Raw genomic sequence first — 26212 nt, 5'->3', positions numbered from 1 at the left:
AGACCCTCCTGACAACATGGGCAAGGAGCCTGCCAGGCCAAAGGCTCTCAAAGCGCCCGACAGACTGGATCAAGGCCCCCGGGAGATGCGCAGGGCTCCCATGCAGAACGGGGCCCTGCGGGGAGCGGTCGCTGCTCTGCAAGACAGCCCCTTGGCAATGGAGCAGGCCCTCCCCATCCAGCCCCCTCCACCGCTCTCACCTCCGCGGCCAGGTAGTTCCCAGTGGCGAGATGCTTGAAGCGGTACAGGCCGTTCCAGTGTCCGGCTCCGCTTCGGCAGGGATCATGATGCACCACCTGAAAAGGAGAGGCAGGGTGGTCCAACGGTTAGGGTGCTAGCCTGGGATTTGGGTCCCTGCTCCACCATACCTGTTGTGTGTGACCTTGGGACGTCACTTTGCCACTCCGTGCCTCAGTTTCCCCCTGTAAAATGGCGATAACGGCCCTGCCCTGACAGAGGTGAGGAGAAATGCAGGACAGGGAGATAGCTCTGTGGTGGTCCCCGGGATGGATGTGACGGGCACGCCTCAGAGGAGATAAGGTGTCCAGCCATGGACAGGAACAATCTGAATCCTCTAGGCCAGTGTTTCTTAAACTTTTTAAGACCGAGGAACACCAAACAATTGTATATTTTTATGCGGAACACCAAGGATTTTATGTTGGGAGCGGGGGGGAGGTTGCATGCCCCTTTAAGGCATTCACGGGGTAGACCCCGAGTCTGCTTCAGGTCTACCCCCTACAGCAATTCGCCGCCCCTTCTCAAGAGGCGGCACTGAAGCCCCCGGCGCTACACCAGCTTTACACAGGGGTAGCCTTTTACTGTCAGCAAAGCAGAGTGCCTAGGCCTGAACTGTACAGACAGCCATTCATTCTGCCAAAACGTCCCACACGTGAAGTCAGCAATCCAGAGTCACCCTCCAGACGCCAGTATGATGCCACCACAGCCTGCATCCCTGGCAGGGCTGGCAGTGGGGACTGTCTGCCCCAAGACACCTGCCTCTCCTCTACCGTCTGAGCTGCCATCCGCTGTCGGCAGCAGTAGGTAGTTATCCGCCGTGCTCCCCAGCCACGAGAGGGAGAGCCGACGTGCTCTTCCACTAGCGCGCTCCCCCGGGGCTCACCTCGACTTCCCACAGCGCGTTGGAGCTGGTGGCGGACGTGGCGGACTGCCGCAGGGTGGTGCGGAGGAAGACATGGAGCTTGGCCTTGTACTCGTCGCAGGTGAGAAACTTCTCCTGCTCGGCATGGAACAGCCTCACCACGTCCCCCTGCCAGCCAGGGACAGAGAGACGAGGTGACCAGAGAGACACACGCCCAGCGAGGGAACGTTCTGCTCCACCGGTTCCGTGGACACCCCTTTCCCAAGCTTCAGAGACAACGCAGGCACGCATTGGCCAATTGGGGACAAGGCGGGCACTTATCGGCCAATCAGAGCCAACACAGGCACTCATGGGTGTGACGGCATGTCGGGGTTTCCCTGACTCCTGCACCCCCATAGTGGCATGAACAGACTCCAGCAGCCAGTAGAATGGGGGGAGTTTATTGCTTCTCCAGGATACAGCACAGCACAGATGTCATCTGGTTACAGGGCAGGCCTAGGATACCTCAGCCCCCCTTGAGATGGGGGAGACTGGGCCCCTAAATCCCAGCCCCTTGCTTAGGCTGCTTCCTACATGATACTGGACAGAAACTGCCTCTCTTCCAGCCCTGCCCCCCAGACAGGTGCTGGTCTCCGCCTTCCTCCCTTTGTCTCTCTCCCTGGGAGGCTGAGCCTGGGTGTCTGCGTTAATCCACATTTAGGAGAGTCTGTGAGAATCTCACATCACAGCGCAGGGGGACCCCGGGTCACAGAGCAGGCAGCCCCCCACTATGCCACAATGGGCCAATCAGGGCCAACGCAGGCACTCATGGGCCATCAACGCCAACTGCCTTCTTGCTGGGCTGCAGACAGCCTTCAGGTTTCAAGCAGCCTCAAACCTTTATCAGTGGCCTGCTCAGCCGGGCAACCCCATCCAGATGCCCTTCTGCCCCACACAGTTCCTCCACCCACTTCACATGGTGGCACGACAGGTGGGAGCCCAGGTTTCCTTCTTAAAGAAGCACAGCGCTGCACTCTGTTTTGGTGTGGGCTGGAAAGGAAATCCTGATTCACAGCGACCGGGTCTGGGCAGTCTCTCCTGCCGGGTTTGTACTGGGCCTAGCACAATAGAATCCCTCTCCTGCAGCCCCGGAGTGAAGAACGGATGCTTGTTCATTACCCCTTTCAGCACTTCCTCCATGTGGTCCCGGAACTGCATGAACAGGTTGATTTTCCAGCTGGTGTTGCAATTGACCGAGTTCACCTGGGGGAAAAAAAAGAGATGGGCCTGAAGCAAAACAGATTGGTTCCAAACAGGCCCCAAATGAGAAAGAAGGTCATAAGAACGGCCAGACTGAAGCAGACCATCTAGTCTTCCAACACTGGCCAATGCCAGGTGCCCCCAGAGGGAATGAACAGAACAGGGAATTATCTTCCATGAATGTATCTAGTTTTTTGTAACCCTGTTAAAGTCCTGGTCTTCACAACATCCTGTGGCAAGGAGTTCCACAGGCTGACAGATACATACATGAGCTTCATGACTAGCCCTCCCACCAAATTCCTATGGTGCACTCCAACCCTGCCCTGACCTGCTCCGTGGCCCTGATACCTCTTTGCAGCCTGCATTGTCGGCGAGCTCGTAGTTGCTGGCATGCAGTGGCTGCCCAGCGTTCACAGGGTTCAGGATCACTTTGTCTCCCACAACTACCTGGGGAGGAGAATCAGAGAGAGGGGTGAGAGCGTGAAAGTGGGTGCGCTGCCGAGGGATCTTTCGGGGACACTGATGCAGAAGTCTTGCCCTTAAGCATGGTCCTGCCTTTAGGGCGGGATGAGCAAGATAGTGTCTGTGGGCCAGATTCGGCCCTCCAAGCCGTTTGATCCGGCCCGCAGACGCCCTGCCACTCCCCCATTCCCAGGCCGATCGAGATGTCTCCTCCCTGGCACCAGAGGGAACCGCCGGCTGTTCTAAAAGGCTGGAGGTTCTCTCTAGTCACCACACGCCCCAGCAAGGCGATGCTCCCCAACCTTAGGCCCCCCCCATTCCATCCAAGACCCCGCCTCTTCGGGGACAGCCTGTGACTACTTCCGAAATTCACAAAGTGGCCCCCCTTCACAAAAGATTTCCCACCCTTACCTTAGGTTCCGGCCCAACCCCATCACCCTTGTTCTGAGGGTCTTTTTACTCAGAGGCATCTGGAACCGGGATGCAGGAAAGTGACTCTCTGCCTTGCATTCGGGGTGCTGCGGAATAGGGCATGTCCCCTCTGCCCCACCCTCATCTGCTTGAGAGCCACAGCCAAGCCCCTGCACACCCCACTCCCAACCACCTGGCGTCATAGCCCCAGATCAGTCCTGGAGTGGAGGCAGCAGAAAGGTGCACAGTCTAGTGATCGGGGCTGGAACGTGAGAGTCAGGATGCCTGGATTCTATCAGCCCCTTGTTGTGCCTCAGTTTCCCCAACTGCCTCCCAGAGAAGCAGAGACATGTGATGTTTGCCAAGCCTCCTGGAGAGCCCTCCGAGTGGTGACAGGGACACCTCGTACCGTCCCCGCCTCGGTTTCTGCCTCCCCGTCACACTCACGTTATCGCCGGCGCTCCGCAGTTTCCAGAAGGGCTGGATGAAGAGCCAGGAGCCTTCGTTGCCCGTCGCATCCAGCGTCACCCTCATGGCGTTCTTCTCCAGCAGGGCCGGGAGACGCTTGTTCACCGTCAGGTACTTGTTACTCTTCATGTGGAGCAGCTGGAAAGCCAAACACAGCGCAATGCCATCCCCGATCCCTTAGCCCAGGCCGGGAAGCAGGGAGCAGCACAGACGGGGAGCTGGAGCCCTGTCTGTGCCCTGCAGCCCTGTTTCTTCTCCACCTGGCTCTGCCCGTGTTGCCCTTGGCTTTTGTCTTGTTCTCCAGCCTGTCGGCTGCCTTGGTCTGTGTGGCACCGCAAGGCCACACTTACGGGGTGGCCTGTGGCTTCCAGAGCTCAGGAAGCGTAGTAGTTGTACCCCCAAAACTAACCTGCCAGCCAGCAGCCCTTAAGCAAAGGTAACAGACAGACACAGGGTCCCATGCTGCAGGGCCAAGGCATCCCATGGTCCTTTGGCAGCCTTGGCCACTGTGTCACTAACACCCCCCGTGCCAGCCGCGTGGATCAGGCTGCTGCGTCCGACAGGACACTGTGCCCACTGCCCCTTCAGCTGGGCCCAGCGATGGGGGAGAATTTACTCTAGCAGCCCACCTGCTCACCCGCAGCCCTCTCCAAGCCTGCGGCGGCTTAGCAATTCACACCAGCCACTCACCCCCCCAACAGGCAGGAATCTGTCCGGACTCTGGCTGGGAATGGACTGAGCTTTAGCTACGCGCCAGGGGAGGATTGTGTCCGGACACCGATGCTTAACTGCTCAGATGCTTGCCTGGTCTGGGACAGAGCCCAGCTGCTTCCCCTCGTCGTGCCCCTGGAGACCCCTCTGCTCTCACACCTGCGCTTACGCGGCAATAGCGCCCGCCCTGCAGCTGACTCGGGCTGTAGGGCTATAAAATTGCAGCGTAGTTCCCGGCTGGAGCCGGGTTCTGGGGCCCTCCCCCTGCTAGGGGGTATCTCCGAGCCAGCCACGGCTGTTTCCCTGACACACCCGACATTTTTTGTCCAGCTGCGCTGACTGAAATGAAAACTGGAGTTCCCGGGAGAAGCAACCAGGAAGCAACTCGGCGGCTGCAGGCCCTATCGCTGGACGTCCCGTCAGGAGCTAGCAGGACGTGATGTGAGCCACAGCCCCGCGCCAAGGGGAGGGGAGAGCACATGCCCCTACCTGGATAACACTGCCGTACTTCACCACGTCTCCGTGCACCTTCTTGTTCTCCGTGTCGTTCTGCTTCTGCTCCATCTGTGCCGCATGCTGTCCGCAAAACACAGAGCGGGGCGCAGTGAGTCACGGCCGGGCGGGAGGGGACGGAGCAGGAGGTGACAAGGGCAGCTTCCTAGGCGAAGGGCTGCCTTGGGACCCACTTCTGAATCCCCCTCCACGGGCACAGGCTGGGGGCTGCGTCCTATAAAGCGGCCTGTGATCTGGGCTGCTTTGGGGTCTGGGTGAAACGAGGTGTACCGGTAGTTCGGAATAGGCACCCTAGTTCGAACTACCTAGTTCGAGCCCCGTGTAGCCGCGCTGCACGGGGTTCGAAGCAGCGGGGATTTAAAAATGGCGGCTCCCCGCTTATGCTAATGAAGCCCGGGAAATTCAAATCCCGGGCTTCATTAGCAAGTGCGGTATGCATACATTACCCCGCTAGTTCGAACTAGCGGGGTAGTGTAGACATACCCTGAGGGACTAACCAGCAAAGAGACGGGACCTGGTTCTGCTGTTTGCAGGACCTGAGCCAGAGCTGTCTACTGGGTCAGCCACAGGCGCATGTAAGCCTCCAACCCCTCCCCCAGGTGCAAAGGGGGGGAGAACCAGAAGGAATCCTCACTGAGGAAGGGGAAATTGGGACTCCAGGGGCCATGCCCCAAACTGAAGAACCAAATGTTGGTAAGAGGCCAGAATTCCTAGGTCCAGGGCCTCAGAGGCAGGGGCCTACACCCTGGGCCTCTAGCTAACACTGGAATCTAACCACTAGGCCACCCTGCTACCCGGGAGACCTGGCCACAGACTCCAACTGGAAACCCAGAAACCAATGCACCCCAAATCAGAGGGGGCCTTGGAAAACACTTCTGGACAGCCTGGCCCCAGGTCTTACAGGGAAGGAGAAAACAAGGGAGCTTGTGCCTTAGCCCAATGCTGGCCAAGCTGCCTCCACTTGAAGGCCTGCTGGTGCTGGCAGACCCCGAGGTCCGTGACGTCTCTAGGAGCTATTAGGGCCAGCTCCCCTCCAAAAGCAGAGGCAGGAGACTCACAGAGGCGGCCGCACATCCTGCCTCACCAGCTGGCGAAAGAGATGGCCACGTGATGACCAGGAAGCTGGGAGGAAGCCTGCTCTGAGATACTTTGGAAGGTGCCAACCAGCCTCTCCCACCCAAACCCCACACGCTCGCCTTGCCTCCGCGTGGTTGCTGCAGTTGAAAATACGGAGCGAGGGATGAATTCTCCTGACGGGCGTATTTGTATGGGGAATAAAGGGGTCCGACTGCAGCAGCAATGCTCTCTCCTGGATTCAATGCCAGGCTCTCAAACCAGCCAGCCCGGTGCAGCTTACAGGGGATGGTACCAAAGCCAGCCCTGCGTGCTCTAGTTCTGGTGAGCCGGGGACTGCGACTGGGTGATTTTGTGTGTGGTTCATGGGTCTCAAGACAAGCAAAATTGAATTCTTGCAACTTCATCCCTAGCCCAGACTGCACAGCGCCGTCAGCCCACGGGGGCTTCACCTTCTCCCCCAGTCAGCCAGGAGAGGGGGGAAATTCATGTTGCTGAGAGGGTGGCTCCCAGCAGTGTGCTCCTGGGCAAAGGGCCAGAAAGAAGCTGGGGGGAGAGGAAAAGCCGCCCCAAGCTGCTGCGAACGGCACAGGCAGAAGATCCAGGGCTGGAAAATGAGTCAGCCGCTTTAAAAACAGTTTAAAACAATTATCCATGAGTCAGTCCCTTACAAGCGAACGCTTAAAACTGCCCAAGCAGGCAGGGCCACCACTGCAAATCTGCCTTGGCAGACGCTGCCGCTTGCAGGCTGCCGCTTCGCTGCCAATTAAAAGCTCTTTAAAGCATTGCCGCCACTTTTCTGTAATTACTCCCTAATCCCTCGGCATCTGCAGCTAAACATCGGCCTCTGTTTCCGCTCCAGCAGCGGGCGAGAGGGAGCCTGAGCAGGCCCGGCTTGGAACAGACTTGGAATACGGCTTGGGCACATCACACCAGGGTTGCCGAAAGGAACCATAAGGAGAAGAAGAAGATGGCTGCACCCTGCCCACCCCGGGGATTTGCAGGCGGCTTGGAAAACAGTGACCCACTGAAATGCGTCCAGGTATGCAAGCAGGAGGGGAAAGTACGACTCCCTGCACCCAGCACTGCACGTGAGAGATGGCTGTCTGCAGCTCTTTGTGGAGCTAAATCCAACTTCCAAAGCCTCCACCAAGTCTGGTCCCCCAGACCCAGTGAATCTCCAATGCAAAGAGCTCCCATAAGGAAAAGGAGTGTGAGGCCCCCAACTGGTTGCTTACAAAGTATTTGTCCATGTCACAAAACCGCCATCTCCCCTGAAGACTGGTGAATGCTAGATAATTAGGCCAGTTTAATGACGTTGATCTGGGTGTGACACGTATGCGTGCGTGCACGCACAGGTAGGCTTAGTTACACTGTGTAGGCACTACTAGGAATTCTTCTGCTACCCTAGCTACCACCTCTTGGGGAGATGGATTACCTGTGCCAATAGGCAAAAGCGTCTACACTGAAAGGCTGCAGTGGCCCTGGGGAGGATCAGTAGGGACGTGACAAGTCTGCACGGAGGAACATCTGCCATGGGATTGGAATAACAGGGCAGAACTGGGGGGGGGGGGCTGTGCTGTGGAAGGGAAATCTTGCCTAGCACCTGTCTCTGCTTCACGTCTCCAGCTGCTACTGGCGAAGTGAGACGTGTATTAAATATTCCATTCCTCAAAAGCCACCATGAAGAGCAGCACAAAGGCAATTAAACTAAGCACTTTTCAGTCTGCTGCAGACAAAACGCCAGGCCTGATTTCCGTTCTTTATTTCTGGGCTGCTACTATTTCAGGAAATTATTTCCTCTGGTTGAAAGATGGCTTAAACCTAGCTAGGAACTTGGATAAATACAGCCTTGAAGGTCAGCCCCATCCTGGTGTCTACAGGGGGCTTCAACTTGGACCTCATATGGTCAGACCTGCCAATGGAGGGCGGGCAAAGAAGGCAGTTGACCTGGGACCTGGCAATTCAAAAGGGCCCCTGGCTCCTGGCCACTTCTACTGTGGTGGTACCTGGAGTCCTGGGCTCTTTAAGCCACCACCAGAGCACCGCTTTGCACGCTCCAGGTAGCACTAAGAACTGGGGGGGGGGGGGGGGGCAGTGTCGTGCATTCCACGAGGCACTGAGGGCTCCCTGTTCCTGGCCCAGCCCTTTCTAGGAGCAGGGATCCAGCCCCTCCCACACACCTTGCCCAGGGTCTTGGCATGGCTGACAGTCCCCTGAGTGTGGTTAGTACATTGTGTAAAACTAGGGTTGCCAGATGGTTGAAACAAAAATACCAAACACCTGCCCCCCCCGCCCCCCCCAAAAAAAAACACCAGGAAAAAAATTTGAAGAAGAAAAAATGGGGGGGGGGGGGAGTTGTTGAGCAAAAAAAAATTTTTTTAAATTAAAACAGCATGTCCCCTTTAAGTGTGAGTGCAGGGAAGAGGATGAGCACTAAAGTGCAGCAGGGCTTAAAGTGGGCTTAAAGTGCAGCAGGGGAGGTTTAGATTGGACATTAGGAAAAAATTCCTAACTGTCAGGGTGGTCAAATATTGGAATAAATTGCCAAGGGAGGTGGTGGAATCTCCCTCTCTGGAGATATTTAAGAACAGGTTAGATAGACATCTGTCAGGGATGGTGTAGACGGAGCTTGATCCTGCCTTGAGGGCGGGGGGCTGGACTCGATGACCTCTCGAGGTCCCTTCCAGTCCTATTATTCTATGATTCTATGATTCTATGACTAGGACCCAGAGGAGTCATTGCTTCCCCTTGGTCTTTTTGCCGGCAGCCATTTTGTGCTGGCAGCCTTGCGGAACCAGGTAAGCATGGGGGCTGAGGCTGGGAGTGTTGGGGGTCAGGAGGGCTTGGGGAGGGGGAGGCTGAGTGCTGAGTGTTTGTAGAGGTGCCAGGCATTTTCGCCTCCTGGTCGGGGCAAATTAATCAGAAATTACTAGACATCTTAGGTGTTCGGTATTTTCTGAATTTTTTTTACCGGACAGGAGGCGAAATACCGGACTGTCCGGGTGAATGCTGGACACCTGCAAACCCTATGTAAAACTCCTTCCTGGTACAGGGGCTCCATATTGGATTAGAAATAAAAGTGAACACATTCCTACAATACATACACATGTGCGCACACACACACACACACACACACACACACACACACACACACGTGTTGTGTTGAGAAGACAGAGGGAGAGGCGCAAGAAGCTGTGCACTTTTTTAAAAATAATGAGAACAGGACTCAAATCGGAAACATTTCGCCCTCCCACACCCACATTCTGCCACTGCTCTCACTATATTCAGTTGCTAATTTGCTTCCATTAACAGTAAGCACATTGGTTGACATTAGACATTGTTTTCTAACCTACACAGGAACAGAGACGGCATCTATGCCCAATGTAATGCTCCGAGCAGAAGATGGTGATCATCTCTAGAGATCTTCAGATCAAGAATGGATGCCTTTCTGGAGGGTAAGATTCCGGGTTCAATACGGGGGTAACAAGATGAAATTCTCTGGCCTGTGTGAAAGAGCAGGTCCATCTGGACCTGTGGTGTCCAACCAGTTCTGTCGTGAACTTGCCACATTATTCTGAAAATGTAAATAATTCTGTGAACCAACTAGCCACACTCAACCGGACAAATAGCCGCATGTGGCTAGTGGCTGGTAGGTTGGACACCGCGGGACCAGACGATCACAGCGGTCCCTTCTGCCCTTAAATCTTTTAATCGCCCTTCCAAACTGACACAGTCCTCTAAGACAATGGGCAACATTTAGTACGGGCCTTATCCAAAGTCAACGGCAGTCTGAAATCGGTGAGTTTGGATCAGTCCTATCTGCCGTATTTTCCCGGCTTTTTTTATCCTAATACTATGGGGCAACCTTATGTACAGAACTGCTACATTTCAAGGGCAGCCTCCGTCAGCTATGGACTGCACTAAATGGACCTGATGCCATCAGGTTCTCTCAACGGTTCAGCCCATCCCTCTTGCAGAGTTTTGTCATCCATCCCATAAAGACACCCAGTCATTTTATTTCTCTTCTTTCTTACGCTCTCCAGCTTTGCTGTCTTGTCACCCCATCTTCCGCCTGCTGAGTCAATGCTGGTTTTGTCATGGACTTAAAGGGGAGCCAGGCCAGAGAAGTGAAATGCAGAGATGCAAGAAGGCCCAGAGAAGTGAAGCTGACAAGTCCAGTTGCAAGGATCCTGAACAGGATGATGTCTCTGACCTGCTGCAGATTTGCCACCCTCCAACCTCCCAAAAGTAAGTCTGTCAGCCCCAGCAGGATGGATGGAGGCAGTGGAAAATTGCTAGACAGGAACAGGTACAAGTGTGGAGAGATGCAGGCCCACAGCTGCAGAGGCTGCCAAGAGAAAGCTCTGCTCTCCACGGAGCCTGGCACAGACAGCCTGGCAGGTCATGAGGTGGCAGAAATGTTAGCAAATCCTCAACTGGTACCTCTAACAACTTCCCCACCTACCGCAAAGATTGTTGCTTGGAGTTTGGCCAGCACTTGCTGGCCCAGTTCTCCTTACCTGGAGTTTCTGCAGGAGCACCACGTCGGCAATCTTGTCCTTGTCCTGCTTGGTTTGCTTGGCCTTCCAATATTGCTTCTGGGCGGAGTAGCGGTTCATGGGGCACACTTTGAAGAGACAGTCTAGGAGGACAGAAAGCCAAAGGGTTACAGTGCATCACTTTTAAGGGCATGCCCAATTCAGTCAGTGGCCTGTCTCCCAGGGAAACCGCCACGCTCAAACCCTGCAGGGAGACCGTCCCCACTTCAGGACGGCTGCTGAGTGAAGGCCTGACGTTACAGCAGTTTGGGGGTACTCCATGCCATTTCTGAGACCTCGGGCCACACCCTCATGCCAGCTGAGGGTCTGGGCCCCAGTGTCCCATGGGATAAGTAGAGAGGACTCAGTGGTTTAACCTGCTCCCTGACTTTCCTTTCTATTTGCTTTCATCAGGAACGACCACACAAACTGGTAAGACTTTCAGCCACAGCCACCATGGGCCCTTGGGCAAGATGGGGGGAGGGGCACTCCATGCTCCTAGGAGGGGTGGGGCCTCAGGCAGAAGGGGTGGAGCTGAGCAGACCCCCCCCCCCCACACACACACACACTCAGAACCGCCTGCCCCCATTCCCTCCCCGACATGTCGGCGGGCCTGTCTGCAGTGATAGTCCAAGTACATGCTGTGACAGATACGGCAATTTCCTGCATTTCCTTGGGGAGAGCTGGCTGAATTAAGCTTCTCTTTGGAATTTCTTGGCGTTAAAAGGCAAAGTTTTTGTACTGATGTGGGCCAGAGCTGCAAAGCCCCTCTAGGGAGGAGCTGCAATGTGAGGAGTCCAAAGGAATATACTGAACATGTGCAAAGGGACTTTTGGGACAATCACCGTCCAGTGGATTCCCTGGGAAATACCTCAGGGGAAGTGAATGCAAATTTCCCAACGCTGGTTATGCACAAAGCCTGTCTATGCCAAGGACAGGTCTCAGAGGGTGGCCGTGTGAGTCCATATTTTCAAAAACAACAAGGAGCCCTCTGGCACCTTAGACTCACAAACTTTTGTGGGTAAAAACCACTTTGTTGGATGCATGAACCGGCAGAGTCACTATCTGCTGATGGAGCTTGTCTCCAGAATCAGGTAAAGTTCCAAACTTTATAAAGCAGGGTCAGCAAATACCAGCCCATAGGCTAGATCTGGTCTGCCAGGCAAAGCCCGCCGGGGCTTCGCCTGGCAAACCGTTGCCATGTTTTTGCCCACCCCTGGTATAAAGAAATGGCTAAATTGCTTTGCCTGGTTCTGAATCTGAGACCGTTATGAATCTGTATCCACAGGGGAAATGCAGCTGTGGGGTTTGAAAGACTGACACCAAACAGAGTCTGAGGTTGGAGCTGGGGTGGCCTTTGCCAAACTGGTTAGCAGGCATGCTGCTGCTTTTATTGTTTGTAAAAACGGTTTTCTTGGTGCTGCTTCCACCTTAAGAATAAAGGTGCTTGCTTAGCAAGAGCTGTGTGGTCATTTATAACTGCAGGCAACATCCCGGCCATGACCTCTGCAGAGAAAGCCAAGTGCAGACCCTGGCCTTTTAGCCAGTCTGGCTTGCTTAGGATGTCAGCGTAGGCAAAGAGGGAGGGAGACGCAGGTCTCTGCCCAAAAGCGGTGACAGCTGAGAGATAGAAACCTTTAAGCGGATGCCCTTGCTGGACCATAAAGGGGAATCCAGGTCCAGTTACCCTAAAACTGTGACACTTGCCTCAAACAGATCACTGTGCACAAGAATAGCTGTCTGCACACTGTTGCTACCTTTTCTAGCTATGCCAACACACGGTCTGCACACATGCCGAGCTCAGTCACACACCAAAGAGAAGGTTGTGATGTTGTTTACGGCAGAGCTGTCCAGGGTAACTCCAATTACATGGAGTCGCGCCAGATTTATCTTGATGAAACAGACAACAGACTTCAGCTCACAGCGTTTGAGGGGCGGCCCCTAGAATATTAATGAAAACCATGTGTGAAATGTTCAGACCAATGGGGTTCTTCCCCTCTGTTGTATCTGGAATAAAGTACAAGTGAAACTGGGAATCGCGCTAGAAAAAACAACAGGGAAGACAATCAATTCAACTGCTCTCTGAGTTCGCGATGAAATCTCCCGGGATTCTGAGTGACTGAGCATTCAGATGGTAAAACACCAATTCAAACATTTCCAAAGGCTATCCTGACACAGGCTGTCAGAGTGACAAAGCCGGGTAAGTGTAATGTCGTCCTCTAGTGAATACTCACAGAGGGGATAACAGACTTACTATTGCTACCAGTACCTATGGAAATGCTCTGTAGGCCCATCGGTTAGACGCCTGTGTTCCGGCAGCCAAAGCACTTGTGTTAGTGATCTGGCATTACGTATCTTCTGCAGCAGATGGATCCATTACAGCCTCCCAGATTGCCCCAAGTCTGCCCATGCCCACTCTGCTGTTCCCTGGAGAGAGGATTTAGTGAGGAAAGGGGCAAGGAGGACCATCAACGGGCAGTGATCCAGACACTCTACTTCGTGATTTGAGATGTGAGGTTGTACCCACTGTAAAAAAAAAAAAAAAAAAAAACCCTGAGGCTGCATTTTTGAACGGGATCAGAAGCTGGTTTGGGAGAGGAAAGGGCTGGAGGAGGAAGAGATCACAAGCCTCCGAGTTGTTAATTGCTCCTGAAATAGCCCAGAAAGTTCAGACATAAGAAGAAAATCATTTCCCATTGTTGGCGCCCATCCGAGTTGCTGGCGAGCAGGTATTGATTTACCAGGGAGTAACAAACAGTTCTCACTGGGACTGGGCCTCTGGAGGGAAGCCAGGTTTCATGTCTCATTTCACAGATCTGTTTGCTAACGGCATATCCCATGCCCAGGAACCCTTGTGATGTATCACTCCAGGGTGGCTCTCATTCTGCCCTCATAGTAGGTTTAAGACTGGTTCTAAATACCACTAAGGCCAGGTCTACTCTAGACCAAGCAGCTCGGCTTAAAGTACGTAACTCCAGCTATGTAGAATACGTAACTAGAATCAGCTGGAATTAAGCTGAGCTTGGCGACGTCCCCACAGTGGGAGGCCAACGGGAGCAAACGCAGGAGTACCGGGTGCTGGCTGGAGTGCCCTCTGAGATCAATTTAGCGAGTCTTAACTAGTTTCGCTAAATCAAACTCCAGAAGATCGATCGCAGCAGTGGAGAGCTTCTAATTAGTGTAGACAAGGCCAAAGGGAGATGGCTAGGAAATCTGAGTCCAAATCAGAGAACTGTGCTGTTGCTTCCTATGTGGACCTGGCATTGCATTGGTGTTTTCCCATATTCTCCCACAATGCAGTGGTTATAAAAGGGTTACTCAGGAGCACTCTGTTAGCCTGCAGCAGCCTTTATCCAAGGATTTCAGAGTACATTCATTCATTTGTGAATTAGGCTGCAAAGGAACCCTGTGAGGTAGGCCCTGAGAAAGTGCAGCTATTAAGAGATGGATCCAAATCAAAGCCCTACATCCAAACCACTCCTAAACCTCAGTGGATTTTCAATCTAGACCCGAACATGACAGCTAGGCAGGATTTTTTTTGTCAAAATGATTTTGTCGAAAAATGCAGATTCACCGAGACCAAACCCATTCGCCAAACTGTGAACGCTTCCCAAGCCGGCAAAAAAAAAAACACGCCCATTTTCCAGTGCAAAATGTGGTTTTGGTTGAAATTTTAACCTCATTAGACTAAAAAAAAAAAAAAAATTTAAAAAAGAAAGAAAAAGTCAAAATGGGAACGACCCAAATGAACAGATCAATTTTTGTTTTCTGTTTGTGACTATTTGAGATGACAACTTTCCATCCTGATTTGAAAAGAGCAAAACTCTTGAAAATATTCCCAGGTCAAGAGCTGTGTTTCCCACCCAGCTCTATTGAATATGGCATCTCATGCCCATCTTAGTATCATCCCCTTTTTGCAGACAAGGAAACCAAAGCACAGAGATTCAGTAACTACCCCGCAGCCATGCAGAAAACCTGTAGCAAAGGCAGGATTTGCAGCCTAGAGTTTGACCTCCAGCCTTGGGATCTAACATCTGTTCCACCCACCAGCCCTTGGGAGTGAAGAGTTAATGGTGGTAGGCCGGGGGAAGAAGCTCTTAGCCAGCATTGTTAGTTTCACCCTTGCTCTCCCCTGCAGTCCTTAAAGCAAACCCAGAGCAGCACATGTGTGCTCTCAAATAGGCCATGGCAGGGGTTAAACTGAACTGAATTTAAACACGGGAGAAATCCCTTGAGGGGTAGAAACCAGAATCCTCCAGTCCGAAGGCTGAGCACAAGCACGAATACATTACTGACGTGTTTCAGGCCTTGCCGATCCAGCAAGGTGCTGAGCTCCTGCAAGATGCTTGAGCGTGCACAACACCTGGGAGGCAGCACTCAGCACAGGGCAGAATTGCACCCCGCCTGTCCTTGTTCTGTGCACTCACACGCTGCAATTATGCTGTCTGTTATACACCCCCACAAAAGTCCATTAAAGAAATAAAATTAAACACACACAGTCATCTGCCCAACACCGTGGCAGCGTGAAATGCTTGGTTTGATTTCTCTCAACATGCCTCAATGGTGGGGGACTATGCGGCCTCTCAGAAGAGCCCGGGGAGTGGAGAGACGGAGGGAACCACAATAAAGTAAGGGAACAGGATGTGCCAAGTTTCTTTCAGAAGGATGAGTTGTCCTGGCCAGCCCAGGCACTACATTGCTGAACTCTGCCTTTCTAGCCTCAGGACAAATAGAAGGACAGACTCCCAAGGTATTTTTCAAATCATCCAGCCCAATTCTCACTTGCACAACAGCCCCTATAAACAGCTCTGGTAGCAGAAAGGGGCTTTTGCACCCGTTTGGCGTAAGGGTTGTAATCCAGACTAGCACCTCGACAAAGGGATTGGATCGGCACATGGCTGGAATGCACGTATGTAGAATACGTTGCTAGAGTCAGCCAGAATTAAGCCAAGCTTGGCGGCATCCCCACAGTGGGAGGCCAACAGGAGCAAATGCCGGGCGCTGGCGGGTGCACCCTCTGAGTTTGATTTAGTGAGTCGTAACTAGTCTTGCTAAATCAAACTCCAGAAGATCGATCGCAGCAGTAGAGATCTTCTGTTTAGTGTACAGTTCATGGCTACTCTCCACTTCCTGGGGCCCATGGGATGCAGGGCCTAATTTGGAACAGAGGTTCTCGACCTTTCCAGGCTACTGTGTCCCTTTCAGGAGGTCGATTTGTCTTGCGGCCTCCCCCACTTTTCATCTCACTTAAAAATGGCTTGCTTCCAAAATCAGACATAAAAATACAAAAGTGTCCCCGTCACATTCTTGCTGAAAAACAGCTGACTTGCTCATTTTTGCCATGTAATTATCAAATAAATCAATCGGAATTTAAATACAGGCAGTCACCGGATTACGTACAAGATAGGGACTGTAGGTTTGTTCTTAAGTTGAATCTGTATGTAAGTCGGAACTGGCGTAAGCCGCTGCTGGAACTGACCGGCGGCTGACTACAGGAAGCCCGAGGCAGAGTTGCTCTGCCCTGGGCTTCCTGGAATCAGCCGCTGATCAGTTTCAACAGGCTGAATCTGGACGCCAGTTCCGACCTACATACAGATTCAACTTAAGAACCCCAGGTGTCCCCAAGTCAGCTGCTGCTGAAACTGATCAGCGGCTGATTCCAGGAAGTCCGGGGCAGAGCATCTCTGCCTCGGGCTTCCTGTAGTCAGCGCTGGTCAGTTTCAGCAGCGGCTGACTTGGGGACGCCTGGGGCAGAGCAGCTGGGGTGCTGCTAGGTTGGTCCAGTAGCACCCAGAGCAGCGCTGCGGGACCAACCGGCAGCGCCCCAGCTGCTCTACCACAGGCGTCCGGAGAAAAGCCTGGTCTGCTGGGGGGGGGGGGCGCACTAGCTGCGCTCCCCCCTCGCCCCAGCAGACCAGGGAGACGCGGGCGGCAGACCGAGACGCACCGCGGTCCCACCGCCCGGGTCCTCCGCGGCTTTGCTCCGCGTCTCCCTGGTCTGCTGGTCTGCCTGTAGTGTGCTTACATTTCAGAGTACAGTATAAACAAGTCACTGGCTGTATGAAATTTTAGTTTGTGCTGGCTTTACTAGTGCTTTTTATGCAGCCTATTGGGATTGGTCCTGCCTTGGGCAGGGGGCTGGACCTCCTGAGGTCTCTTCCAGCCCTGGGATTCTAGGATTCTATGAAAACTTGGTAAATCTCTAGATGAGTTGATGTAGCCCTTGGAAGACCTCTGTGCATCCCCAAGGATATACATATTCCTGATTGAGAACCACTGAGTTAGAGCAGCCCAGAGGCTATTCTAACATGGGGCATGTCTACACAGCAGGGCTAAAGCTGAAATAAGCTACACAACCTGAGCTCCGTCAATTGCGTAGCTTAAGTCGAAATAGCTTGTTTTGGTTTTTGGCGCTGTCCACACAGCAGAAAGTCCAAGAAAGAGCACTCTTCCTCCAACTTCCCTCACTCCACATATAATGAGGGTTACAGAAGTCCAAGTAAGCAGTCCTCCAGCTTGACAGTATTTTGCCATTATGTCGAAATAACTGCCTGTAGTGTGGACGTGGACTATGTTATTTCAGAATAACTGACATTATTCTGAAATAAGGCTGCTGTGTAGACATAGCCTTACGCCAGGCAGGGGCCTGCATAGCCCCAGAATGCAAAGAAGGCTTACAGTCACCATAAGCTGCCTCCTGTTCCTTGCCCAAGAGTGACAACAGAGTAACACACAATCAGGATCATTGTTTGGAGTTTTTTCCCTCCTCCTTCAGAAAAAATGCATTTACAACAGCCCGAAAGGGATCGCTGCTCTCCTAAGGGCTGATTCACTGCGGAGCAGAGGGGAGCTGAGCCAGATCTGAACCTTCAAAGTCTGGAAAAGTTTGGATCCAGGGTTTTGAGGCATACCCATCTCTACCTGGCTGTTATGAGATGGACCCATGACTCCTTACTGCTAGCACAGGTTTTACCACGATTGCCTTAGGCTGCTTTTATCCCAGGCAAAGGCAAGAGTACCACTGACATCAGGACTGTGGGATGGTTCCCTAGAGCCATATAAAGCTTTTTGGTTTTTGTTCTCATGCAGCCTAAGGATGGCAAAGCAGAGTCACACACTTACGAGGTCTCTTGCACATCGAAAGCCCACCAGAGTCACAGGATACAAGGGAGGAGGGGGAGCATTTCTACCACAAGTGCAGGAGCTTTTGACCCCATGATGCATCTTTCTGTACCTACAGAAACCTCTCGCTTTTACTTTGGCCCAAAGCAAGGGAAACTAAAATGAGGACAAGAGTATTTTGCATGTGAGAGCACAGAGAGAAAGTGTGTGTGTCCTAGATCACGCTCAGTGAACCCCAACACACAGAATGGCAGCTGCTGCAGCAGAAAACAATGCCCATCCATTTCTAGCTCAACTCGATACAAGGAGAAACTCCCAAATGCAACATGTAATGAGAGCTGTGGAACTCACTGCTGTAATATTGCTCAAGCAAACAGCTATGATTTGAAAGAAGATTTCTCGCACATTGCTGTGTGCTTAACAGCACTGGAAATTACTGGAGCCAGCATAAAAGACACACAAACAACAACAATAATCACTATCAAGAATATAACCTGAAGCGACAAAAAAATGCTTTCCCCTGGCATCCTGTGATATTGCTTCATATGTGCACTGCTTGTGTAGTGCCAACAGGCAGAACCAAACATGGGATCTCAGCAGCTTAGTGCATGAGCCTCTACAGCCTGAGCTAAAAGCCAGCTGGCTCTCAGCTAAGGCTATAGAGGATGCTCATTCTTTCTCTCAGTAAGTGCTCTCAGTACCACTCCATGGGACACTGAACCCCACTCAGGAGGTTTGTGGGTTACACTTGCAGGGTACATCATGCTGTTGAGATCTGGTGCATTCTGCATCTGGATTACACCAGCTAATCAAATTAAAACAGAAGCTCCTTGGCTAGCGACTGCTGCTTCCTTTAATATTTTGCACAGCACCAAGTGCACGAGGTGCATGCTCTAAGCACGATTAATGCACAAGGAGGTGTATTATGGGGGAGGGGTGTTTACACCTTCCTCACATTCACTTGGCTCAGGGCTTAGGGCCATCCCAATACTGCCCTTTTGCAGCCTCAGGGGTTAGCAGTGGATCACAGGGGCGCACAATTTACCAAGACCTGGACAGAATGTTTACACTGATTGTATTTGTATATAGCATTGATGTAGCCATATCTGGCCCCAGGACATGAGAGAGGCAAGATAGGAGAGGTAATATAACTTATTGGACCAACTTCTGAGGGTGAAAGAAATGAGCTTTTGAGCTACACAGAGTTCTTTAAGTCTGGGAAAGTACCACAGCTAAATACAAGATCAAACAGATAGTTAAACGTAAGTAGCAAGTACATATTCTCAAAGATCTGCCAAGATGAAGAGGCCTGTTACCACCCCTGCAGTCACAGGACAAAAAGTGGAGGAGGGAATAGGTTACAGATTGTTGTAATAAGCCATAAATCCCATGTCTTCATTCAGATCATGATGTTCAGCACTTAGCAAAGTTATGAGTTTAGGCTTCCAGGCTTATATTTTGAACGTGTTGTGCAGGTTTCCTCTGAGGATGGCTGAAAGGTCAGACACAGAGTGATCGCTTTGTGAAAAGTTTTCTCCCACAGATAATATCGTGGTTTTGTCTTTCCTGTGTGAGTTCTTTCAAGAGCAGAGTGATGGTCTAGTTTCACTCATATAGTTGTGGGCATTGATCATTGTAGCAGTGGGATACATTGGCTGGTTTTGCCTCTGTTGTGCTGGCAGGATCTGGTGTCACTTCGAGTTCATGCATTCTGGTCAGTGGAGAGCCTGCTTCAGATGATGAACTTGAGAGATTGGGGGGTTGCTTGAAGGCCAGAAGAGAGGTTCAGGGAAGATTTTTTTTCAGGATTTAAGCTGTAATTGTTTGATGATACCTCATATGGGTTCCAGTGTGCAGTAGTAGGAACATGCAATTAGAACGGATTTTATTTCTGTAGTGAAACAGGTTCTCTCAGGGTGGCCCATTTCACAATGTGATCTACTTTTGTGGTGCAGTCTCCTTGTTGGTGAAGACAGTTTTAAGGGGGTTAAGGCTACATATCCCGAATTGTCTCCTTAAGATCATGATCCGTGGTATCTGAGTGCGTGGCAGTACATAACAGATTTCTTGGTGTGTTTGGGAAAGCTACTGGATCTGTGAAAGTAGGATTGGCAATCAGTGGGTTTCTTGTATATTGTCTGAAAGGTTCCACTGTTGAAGCTGATTGGGGTGTCCAGGAAGTTGATGCTAGTGTGGGTGTGTTCAAGGGAGGATAATGAATAGCTCTAGATCTAGAAGTTGAGGTGGAAATCTAGGAGGAGTTTAAGTTGTCTGCCCAGAGGATGAAAATATCGTTGATGTATCTCAAGTATGTCATTGGCTTGGTGGTGGATTTGTCCAGAAATTTTTCTTTGAGATGGCCTATGAAGTGGTTGGCATACTGGGATGCCATCTTAGTGCTTATGGCTGTTTTCATGGTTTGGACAAAGTATTTGTTGTTGAAGGTAAAATAGCTATGAGTAAGGATGAAATGGATGAGTTTGGAATGGATATCTGAGGGTTGTCCATGGTCTTGTAAATATTTGAGGCAGGCAGTTACGCTGTCATCATGAGGGACAGGAAAGCAGCATCTAAGGGGTGTCGAAGCAAAAACACGCTCCTCTTTGTTTAGGCGGCTAACAACTGATTGCTTTACCGATTAGTAAAGCAAAGTGAGCCAAACATGGTCCCAGCAAAGTCGGGCCCAGTAAAGCTGCTTAATACAATCAATCCTAGTATTTTTATACCCTTAACCAAACAGTCTGACGTCAGCGCATCCAATTACAGAAATAATCAATTAAACTAGGAAAAACAAAGCCTTATTAACAAGATGGCGGACAGGTACGAGGGAGTACCTTTCCTCTTTGAACCAGCCCAATTAACACATTCCAATAGCACATCTGTCTTGGCCTGGCGCATGGGGTGATAGAAAGTTCACTTTGGCCTATGTGCAAAGACAAAAAGCTGAAATGGTTTCTGTTATACAAGATGGCTTCTAGCTAAACATAAAATAGCTTCTACAGCTTCTACAGGAAAGTTGTTAGTGTTGCAGAGTTCCTGGAAGAAGTTGACTGTGTTGTGGAGAAAACTGGCCCTTTGTGCACTGAGTGGTTAGACAGGTCTTCTGGGGTCCCCCGTTTGTGTATCTTGGGAACCACATAGAAGTACGTTCTCAGGGAGTAGATATTAACGGTTCACAACCATACTGGAATGGCATAGGCAAGTGGGGTTCCGCAGGGGTCAGTTTTGGGGCCAGTTCTGTTCAATATCTTCATGAATGATTTAGATGATGGCATAGAGAGTATGACTATTAAGTTTGCAGATGATACCAAGCCGGGGGGGGGGGGGGGTTGCATGTACTTTCAAGGAAAGGGTCAAAATTCAAAATGATCGGGACAAACTAGAGAAATGGTAGACGCTTCAGGGGGTAGCCAAGTTAGTCTGTACAGGATAAACTTAAAAAACAACAAATAGTCTGGTAGCACTTTATAGACTAACAAAACATGTAGATGGTATAAGTTTTTGTGGGCACAGTCCACTTCTTCAGATGACCGGAGTTTTGGTCTGAGGTAAACAGGATAAAGTTTAATAAGGACAAATGCAAAGTACTCCATTTAAAAAGGAACAATCAGTTTCACACATATAGAATGGGAAGTGACTGTCTAGGAAGGAATACTGCAGAAAGGGATCTAGGGGTCATAGTGGACCACAAGCTAAATATGAGTCAATAGTGTGACGCTCTTGCAAAAAAAGCAAACAAGATTCTGGCATGCATTAACAGAAGTATTGTGAGCAAGACAAGAGAAGTCATTCTTCCACTCTACTCTGCACTGATTAGGTCTCAATTAGAGTATTGTGTTCAGTTCTGGGCATCACATTTCAAGAAAGATGTGGAGAAATTGGAGAGGGTCCAGAGAAGAGCAACAAAAATGATTAAAGGTCTAGAAAACATGAGCTGTGAGGGACGACTGAAAGAACTGAGCTTGTTTAGTTTAGAAAAGAGAAGACTGAGAGGGGACATGATAGCGGTTTTCAAGTACCTAAAAGGGTGTTATAAGGAGGAGGGAGGGAAATTGTTCTCCTTGGCCTCTGAGGATAGGACAAGAAGCAATGGGCTTACAGTGCAGCAAGGGAGGTTTAGGTTGGACATTGGGAAAAACTTCCTGCCTGTCAGGGTGGTTAAACACTGAAATAAATTGCCTAGGGGGGTTGTGGAATCTCCATCACTGGAGATATTTAAGAGCAGGTTAGACCAACATCTATCAGGGATGATATAGATCGTGCTTGGCCCTGCCATGAGGGCAGGGGACTGGACTTGATGACCCCTCGAGATCCCTTCCAGTTCTAGTGTTCTATGATTCTTTGATAGAAGGTCCCTGGGGTGGTTTAATAGGAGATGAGTTTGTAGATCTTGAAGTTGTTTGGGGAAGGACTTGATCACATCCTTAAATTCCTGGGTAAATTGAGATGTGGGGTTGTCTCTGAATTCTGCATAATAGTGGGTATCCGAGAGTTGTCGGCTGGCCTCATTCATGTAGTTATCATGTTGAGGACTATGATGGCCCCCTTTGTCTGCAGGGCTGATCACCGATGGTTAGATTTCAGGGACTGTACAGCTGTCTTCCTGGCAGTGGCGAGACAGCGGTGGATGCAATGTTTGCTAAGGACTTCACAGTTTCTTCCCGAAAGTAATCAGTGTAATGCTCAGATTGTGGTTTACTCCACTCTGCGGAGTTCAGTCAGATGATTTCTTTCTGCCAGTGGGGATGTGGTAATGGTGAGGAGCGTCAGCACTGTTGTGAAAGAATCCTTTCAGGCGGAGTTGGTGGAAGAATTCTTCTAGTTCTCCACAGGTTAATATGGGCGTTGGGTTCTGTGGTGGGGCAAAAGGTCAGTCCCTGGGAAAGTACAGCGATTTCAGCTCCGGTTAGGGTTAGTCTTGATAAACTAACGGGCTGTGTCTAGACTGGCCAGTTTTTCTGGAAAATCAGCCACTTTTCTAGAAAAACTTGCCAGCTGTCTACACTGGCCGCTTGAATTTCCGCAAGAACACTGACGATCTCATGTAAGGGTATGTCTACACTACCACCCTAGTTTGAACTAGGGTGGTTAATGTAGGCAACCGAAGTTGCAAATGAAGCCTGGGATTTAAATATCCCGGGCTTCATTTGCATCTTACCGGGCGCCGCCATTTTTAAAGCCCCAGTAGTTCGGACTCCGTGCCCACGGCTACGAGGTGTACCGGTAGTTCAGCTAGGAGAGCCTAATCCGAACTATCTACTCCGTGCCGCATGTAACCGTGGGCACGGAGTCTGAACTACCGGGGCTTTAAAAATGGCGGCGCCCGGCAAGATGGAAATGAAGCCCGGGATAATTAAATCCCGGGCTTCATTTGCAACTTCAGTTGCCTACATTAACCATCCTAGTTTGAACTAGGGTGGTAGTGTAGACATACCCTAAGATTGTCAGTGTTCTTGCGGAAATACTGTGCTGCTCCTGTTCGGGCAAAAGCCCTCTTGCACAAATCATTTGCGCAAGAGGGCCAGTGTAGACAGCACAGTGCTGTTTTGCGCAAAAAAGCCCCGATAGCTAAAATGGCGATCGGGGCTTTTTTGCGCAAAAGCGCGTCTAGATTGGCATGGGCGCTTTTCCACAAAAAGTGCTTTTGCGGAAAAGCTTCTGTGCCAATCAAGATGCTCTTTTTCGGAAATGCTTTTAACGGAAAACTTTTCCGTTAAAAGCATTTCCGGAAAATCATGCCAGTCTAGACGTAGCCACGATGTTTGAGAATAGTGCTGTTAATTATTATTTATTTAACATTTTTTATTTAACATTATTTATTTAACATTTAGACTGCGGTAGCACCTGGAGGTCTCCACCAAGTTGAGGCCCCACTGTGCAAGGTGTGGTACACACAGGTGGTAATGGGACCACATCTTCCAGCCCAATGCAAGCTTCCACAAGACCTCCTCGCTGTCCTCCTTCGAACTCCTCTGCTCTGCTGCAGAGCCTCCAGCATGCTGCACAGAGGGTGCTGTGGCCTCTGCTTTGGCTGCTCCCTGTGCTTCTACCATCAATCTGTCTGCCTCCATCAGTCGTCTCTGGCTTCGTTCTTACATTGGAAGCTTTGGCACTGAGTGCAAGGCCTCTCATTTTTGCTCCTTGTCTCTCCAGCGCCTGGCACAAAGGGCCCTGCCCCAGGCACTACCCACAAGACAAGAGAAAGTGTCTGCTTCTCCCTTCCTCTATGCCATGTGTGGGAGGGAAGGCAGCTCTGGAAAGCTGAACTCCTTCAAGGGCAACATGGCTGAGCTCGAGGGCTAGGTCTGAGGCAAACTCAGACCCCCGCGGGTGGGAATCGCTGCTCACTGACTTTACCTCTTCTCCTGGCACCACGGAGAGCAGCGGAGCCTCAACTCAAAGGAGTGAAGCGGAAGAGAGCGTCCGTTGCTCTCCTCAGCTCACAAGCTCGGGGCCTGGAAGAACCGGGGAAGAGACCCGACACTTGAACCAAGTCCCGAGCCTGAGAAGAGCTAGCAGCGGAGGGTGCTTGGGGCCTTGCCAAATAGGACATGGAAGGGCTAGAAAAGGGAAGGTGTTCAGGGAAGAGACAGGAAAGTTCTGGCTTCACCAGCCCGTTTCCCACGAACCGGGAGCCGCCCTGCCCCTTGCCTGACTCATCACCTTTTCCATTTGGATCAGGCCTCCAGAAAGCCAGCTCACAAAGGGAAACGCCGCAGCGGCGGAGAATGGGAAATAATGACTGAGGCTCACACCAGGATGGGGTGGGGCGGCGGCAGCGTGACTGTCGACAATGGATAGGGGCTTAATGCATCTCCCTAAATCCTGCCCGCCTCATGAAAGGGCGGCTTAATCTCTCCTGGAGAGGTGTGGCAAAGCAGAGTAGGCCTCTGGCATGGTTAATGCCTAGTGCCGAAAGCCTTGCCACGACACAGAGGCACACTGCTGTCTATCCACCCTCTGTCCCTCCCTTCCTCCTCCCAAGGTGTCTGCTCCCCCAGCAGCCGGGATACGCAAATGCAGGCACAGCCAGGAGCACGCCTTCAGAGAGGAAGAATGTGGTGAAGGCAGAATTCAAATCCTGGCTCTGCCTCAGTTTCTCTGGGCAAATCTGTGCTTCGCTTCCCCAGCTGTAAAACAGGGCTAATACCCATTCCACCGTCCGTCTGGTCCATTCACATTGCGAGCACCTTAGGCCGGGTCTGCCTCCCCTAACACATCGGGGCACTGACCTGGATCAGTGCTATTGTGCCACAAAGGAAAACCGTAATCTCTCACCAGGAAGCAACCAGATCTGGGGAGGGCTTGGGTGAAAATAGGGCTGGGGGAGACAAGCCCCCAGCCCTGCCCCTTCTGCCCAGGCCTCGCCCCTATGGGAGCCAAGCCAGCCCCCACCATGGGTAGGGAGGAGGGTGTGTGGCCCCAGCCTCGCTGGCTCAGAGCACAGAGAGGAAGGGCACTGGGGGGTGGGAGGCAGCAACACTCCATCCCCAGTACGCCTACAGTGGGCATTCTGAGGGTGGAGTGAGGGCAGGGCCAGAAGGCAATGCCTCCCCTTGCCTCGTATACTCGCCGCCCCTGGGGGAGGGGTACAAATTCTCCTTTTCATTCACAGCAAAGCTCAGGCATTGTGAGAGTCACTCTCTCCTAAAGCCAGTGGCCCCCGGAGGAATCAAGAGCAAGATTCTGCTCTCCCGTGTTTCAGAAAGATGAACCGAGCCTGGAACAAGCGCAGAGAAGGGCTACAGGGATGATCCGAGGAATGGAAAACCTACGGTACAAGAGGAGGTGCAAAAAGCTTGGCATGGGTAGCTTATCCAAAAGCAGGCCGAGGGGAAGCATGAGTACTCTCTCTATATACAGCAGAGGGGTAAATACCAAGGATGGAGAGGAGATATTGAAGTTATGAGCCCACGTGGACACAAAATACATAGATATAAACTGGCCATCAACAAGTTTAGGCTTGAAATTGGGCGAAGGTTTCTAAGCATGGGAGGAGAGACGGTTCTGGAACAACGTCCAAGTGGAGCAGTGGGGGCAACTGGCTTCGAAGCTGAGCTTGGTAAGTTCATGGAAGGGATGGTGTGACGGGTCTGCCTACAATGGCATGCCGCCGATCTGCGACTGCTAATAGCAATCTCGCCAACGGCTGGTGACAGTACACTAGATGGAGAGGGCTCTGAGTTACTACACAGCATTCTTCCCAGGTGTCTGGCTGGTGGGGCAGGGTCTGGCGGATCACCGTATTTGGGGGCAGGAAGGAATTTTCCCTTGGTCAGATCGGAAAAGACCCTGGGAGGGGATTCTCCTTCCTCTGCAGCATGGGGCAGGGATCGCTTGCAGGTTTAAATGGTGTGAAGTCCATGATTTGAGGACGTCAGTATCTCAGCCAGGTCTATTATCAGAGTGAGTGGAGGAGATTCTGGGGCCTGCAATGCTCAGGAGAGCAGAGTAGATGATCATGATGGTCGCCTTCAATAGGCTATAACAGGGTTCCAAAAAGAGCTAGATACATCCATGGAGGTTAGGTCCGTCAATGGCTGTTAGCCGGGATGGGTAAGGAGGAGTGTTC

At 51.4% G+C, this 26212-nt stretch overlaps 1 protein-coding gene and 1 long non-coding RNA gene across 2 annotated transcripts in view; one reads left to right on the top strand and one right to left on the bottom strand.

Moving 5' to 3' along the window:
- The window catches only part of ITPR3 (inositol 1,4,5-trisphosphate receptor type 3), a 94768-nt gene that overhangs the window by 51326 nt on the left and 17230 nt on the right, over positions 1–26212 (bottom strand). The window contains exons 3-9 of the mRNA XM_075910583.2: positions 10501–10622; positions 4880–4966; positions 3659–3817; positions 2687–2785; positions 2258–2341; positions 1121–1267; positions 201–296 (exon numbers count right to left, since the gene is read on the bottom strand). Of these exons, the coding sequence (XP_075766698.1) occupies positions 201–296; positions 1121–1267; positions 2258–2341; positions 2687–2785; positions 3659–3817; positions 4880–4966; positions 10501–10622 (794 nt within the window). The remainder of the gene's footprint in view (positions 1–200; positions 297–1120; positions 1268–2257; positions 2342–2686; positions 2786–3658; positions 3818–4879; positions 4967–10500; positions 10623–26212) is intronic.
- LOC142820915 (uncharacterized) lies at positions 4498–10507 on the top strand. The gene is made up of 4 exons (XR_012897932.2): positions 4498–4831; positions 6840–7019; positions 9338–9435; positions 10024–10507. It is a non-coding gene; the product is annotated as an uncharacterized LOC142820915 (long non-coding RNA).

Source organism: Pelodiscus sinensis, chromosome 27 (assembly GCF_052426305.1).
Source record: "Pelodiscus sinensis isolate ZL-2025 chromosome 27, ASM5242630v1, whole genome shotgun sequence".
NCBI lineage: Eukaryota > Metazoa > Chordata > Testudines > Trionychidae > Pelodiscus > Pelodiscus sinensis.
The sequence above is the reverse complement of the archived record's forward strand: the minus strand, read 5'-3'. Positions and strand labels throughout refer to the sequence as shown.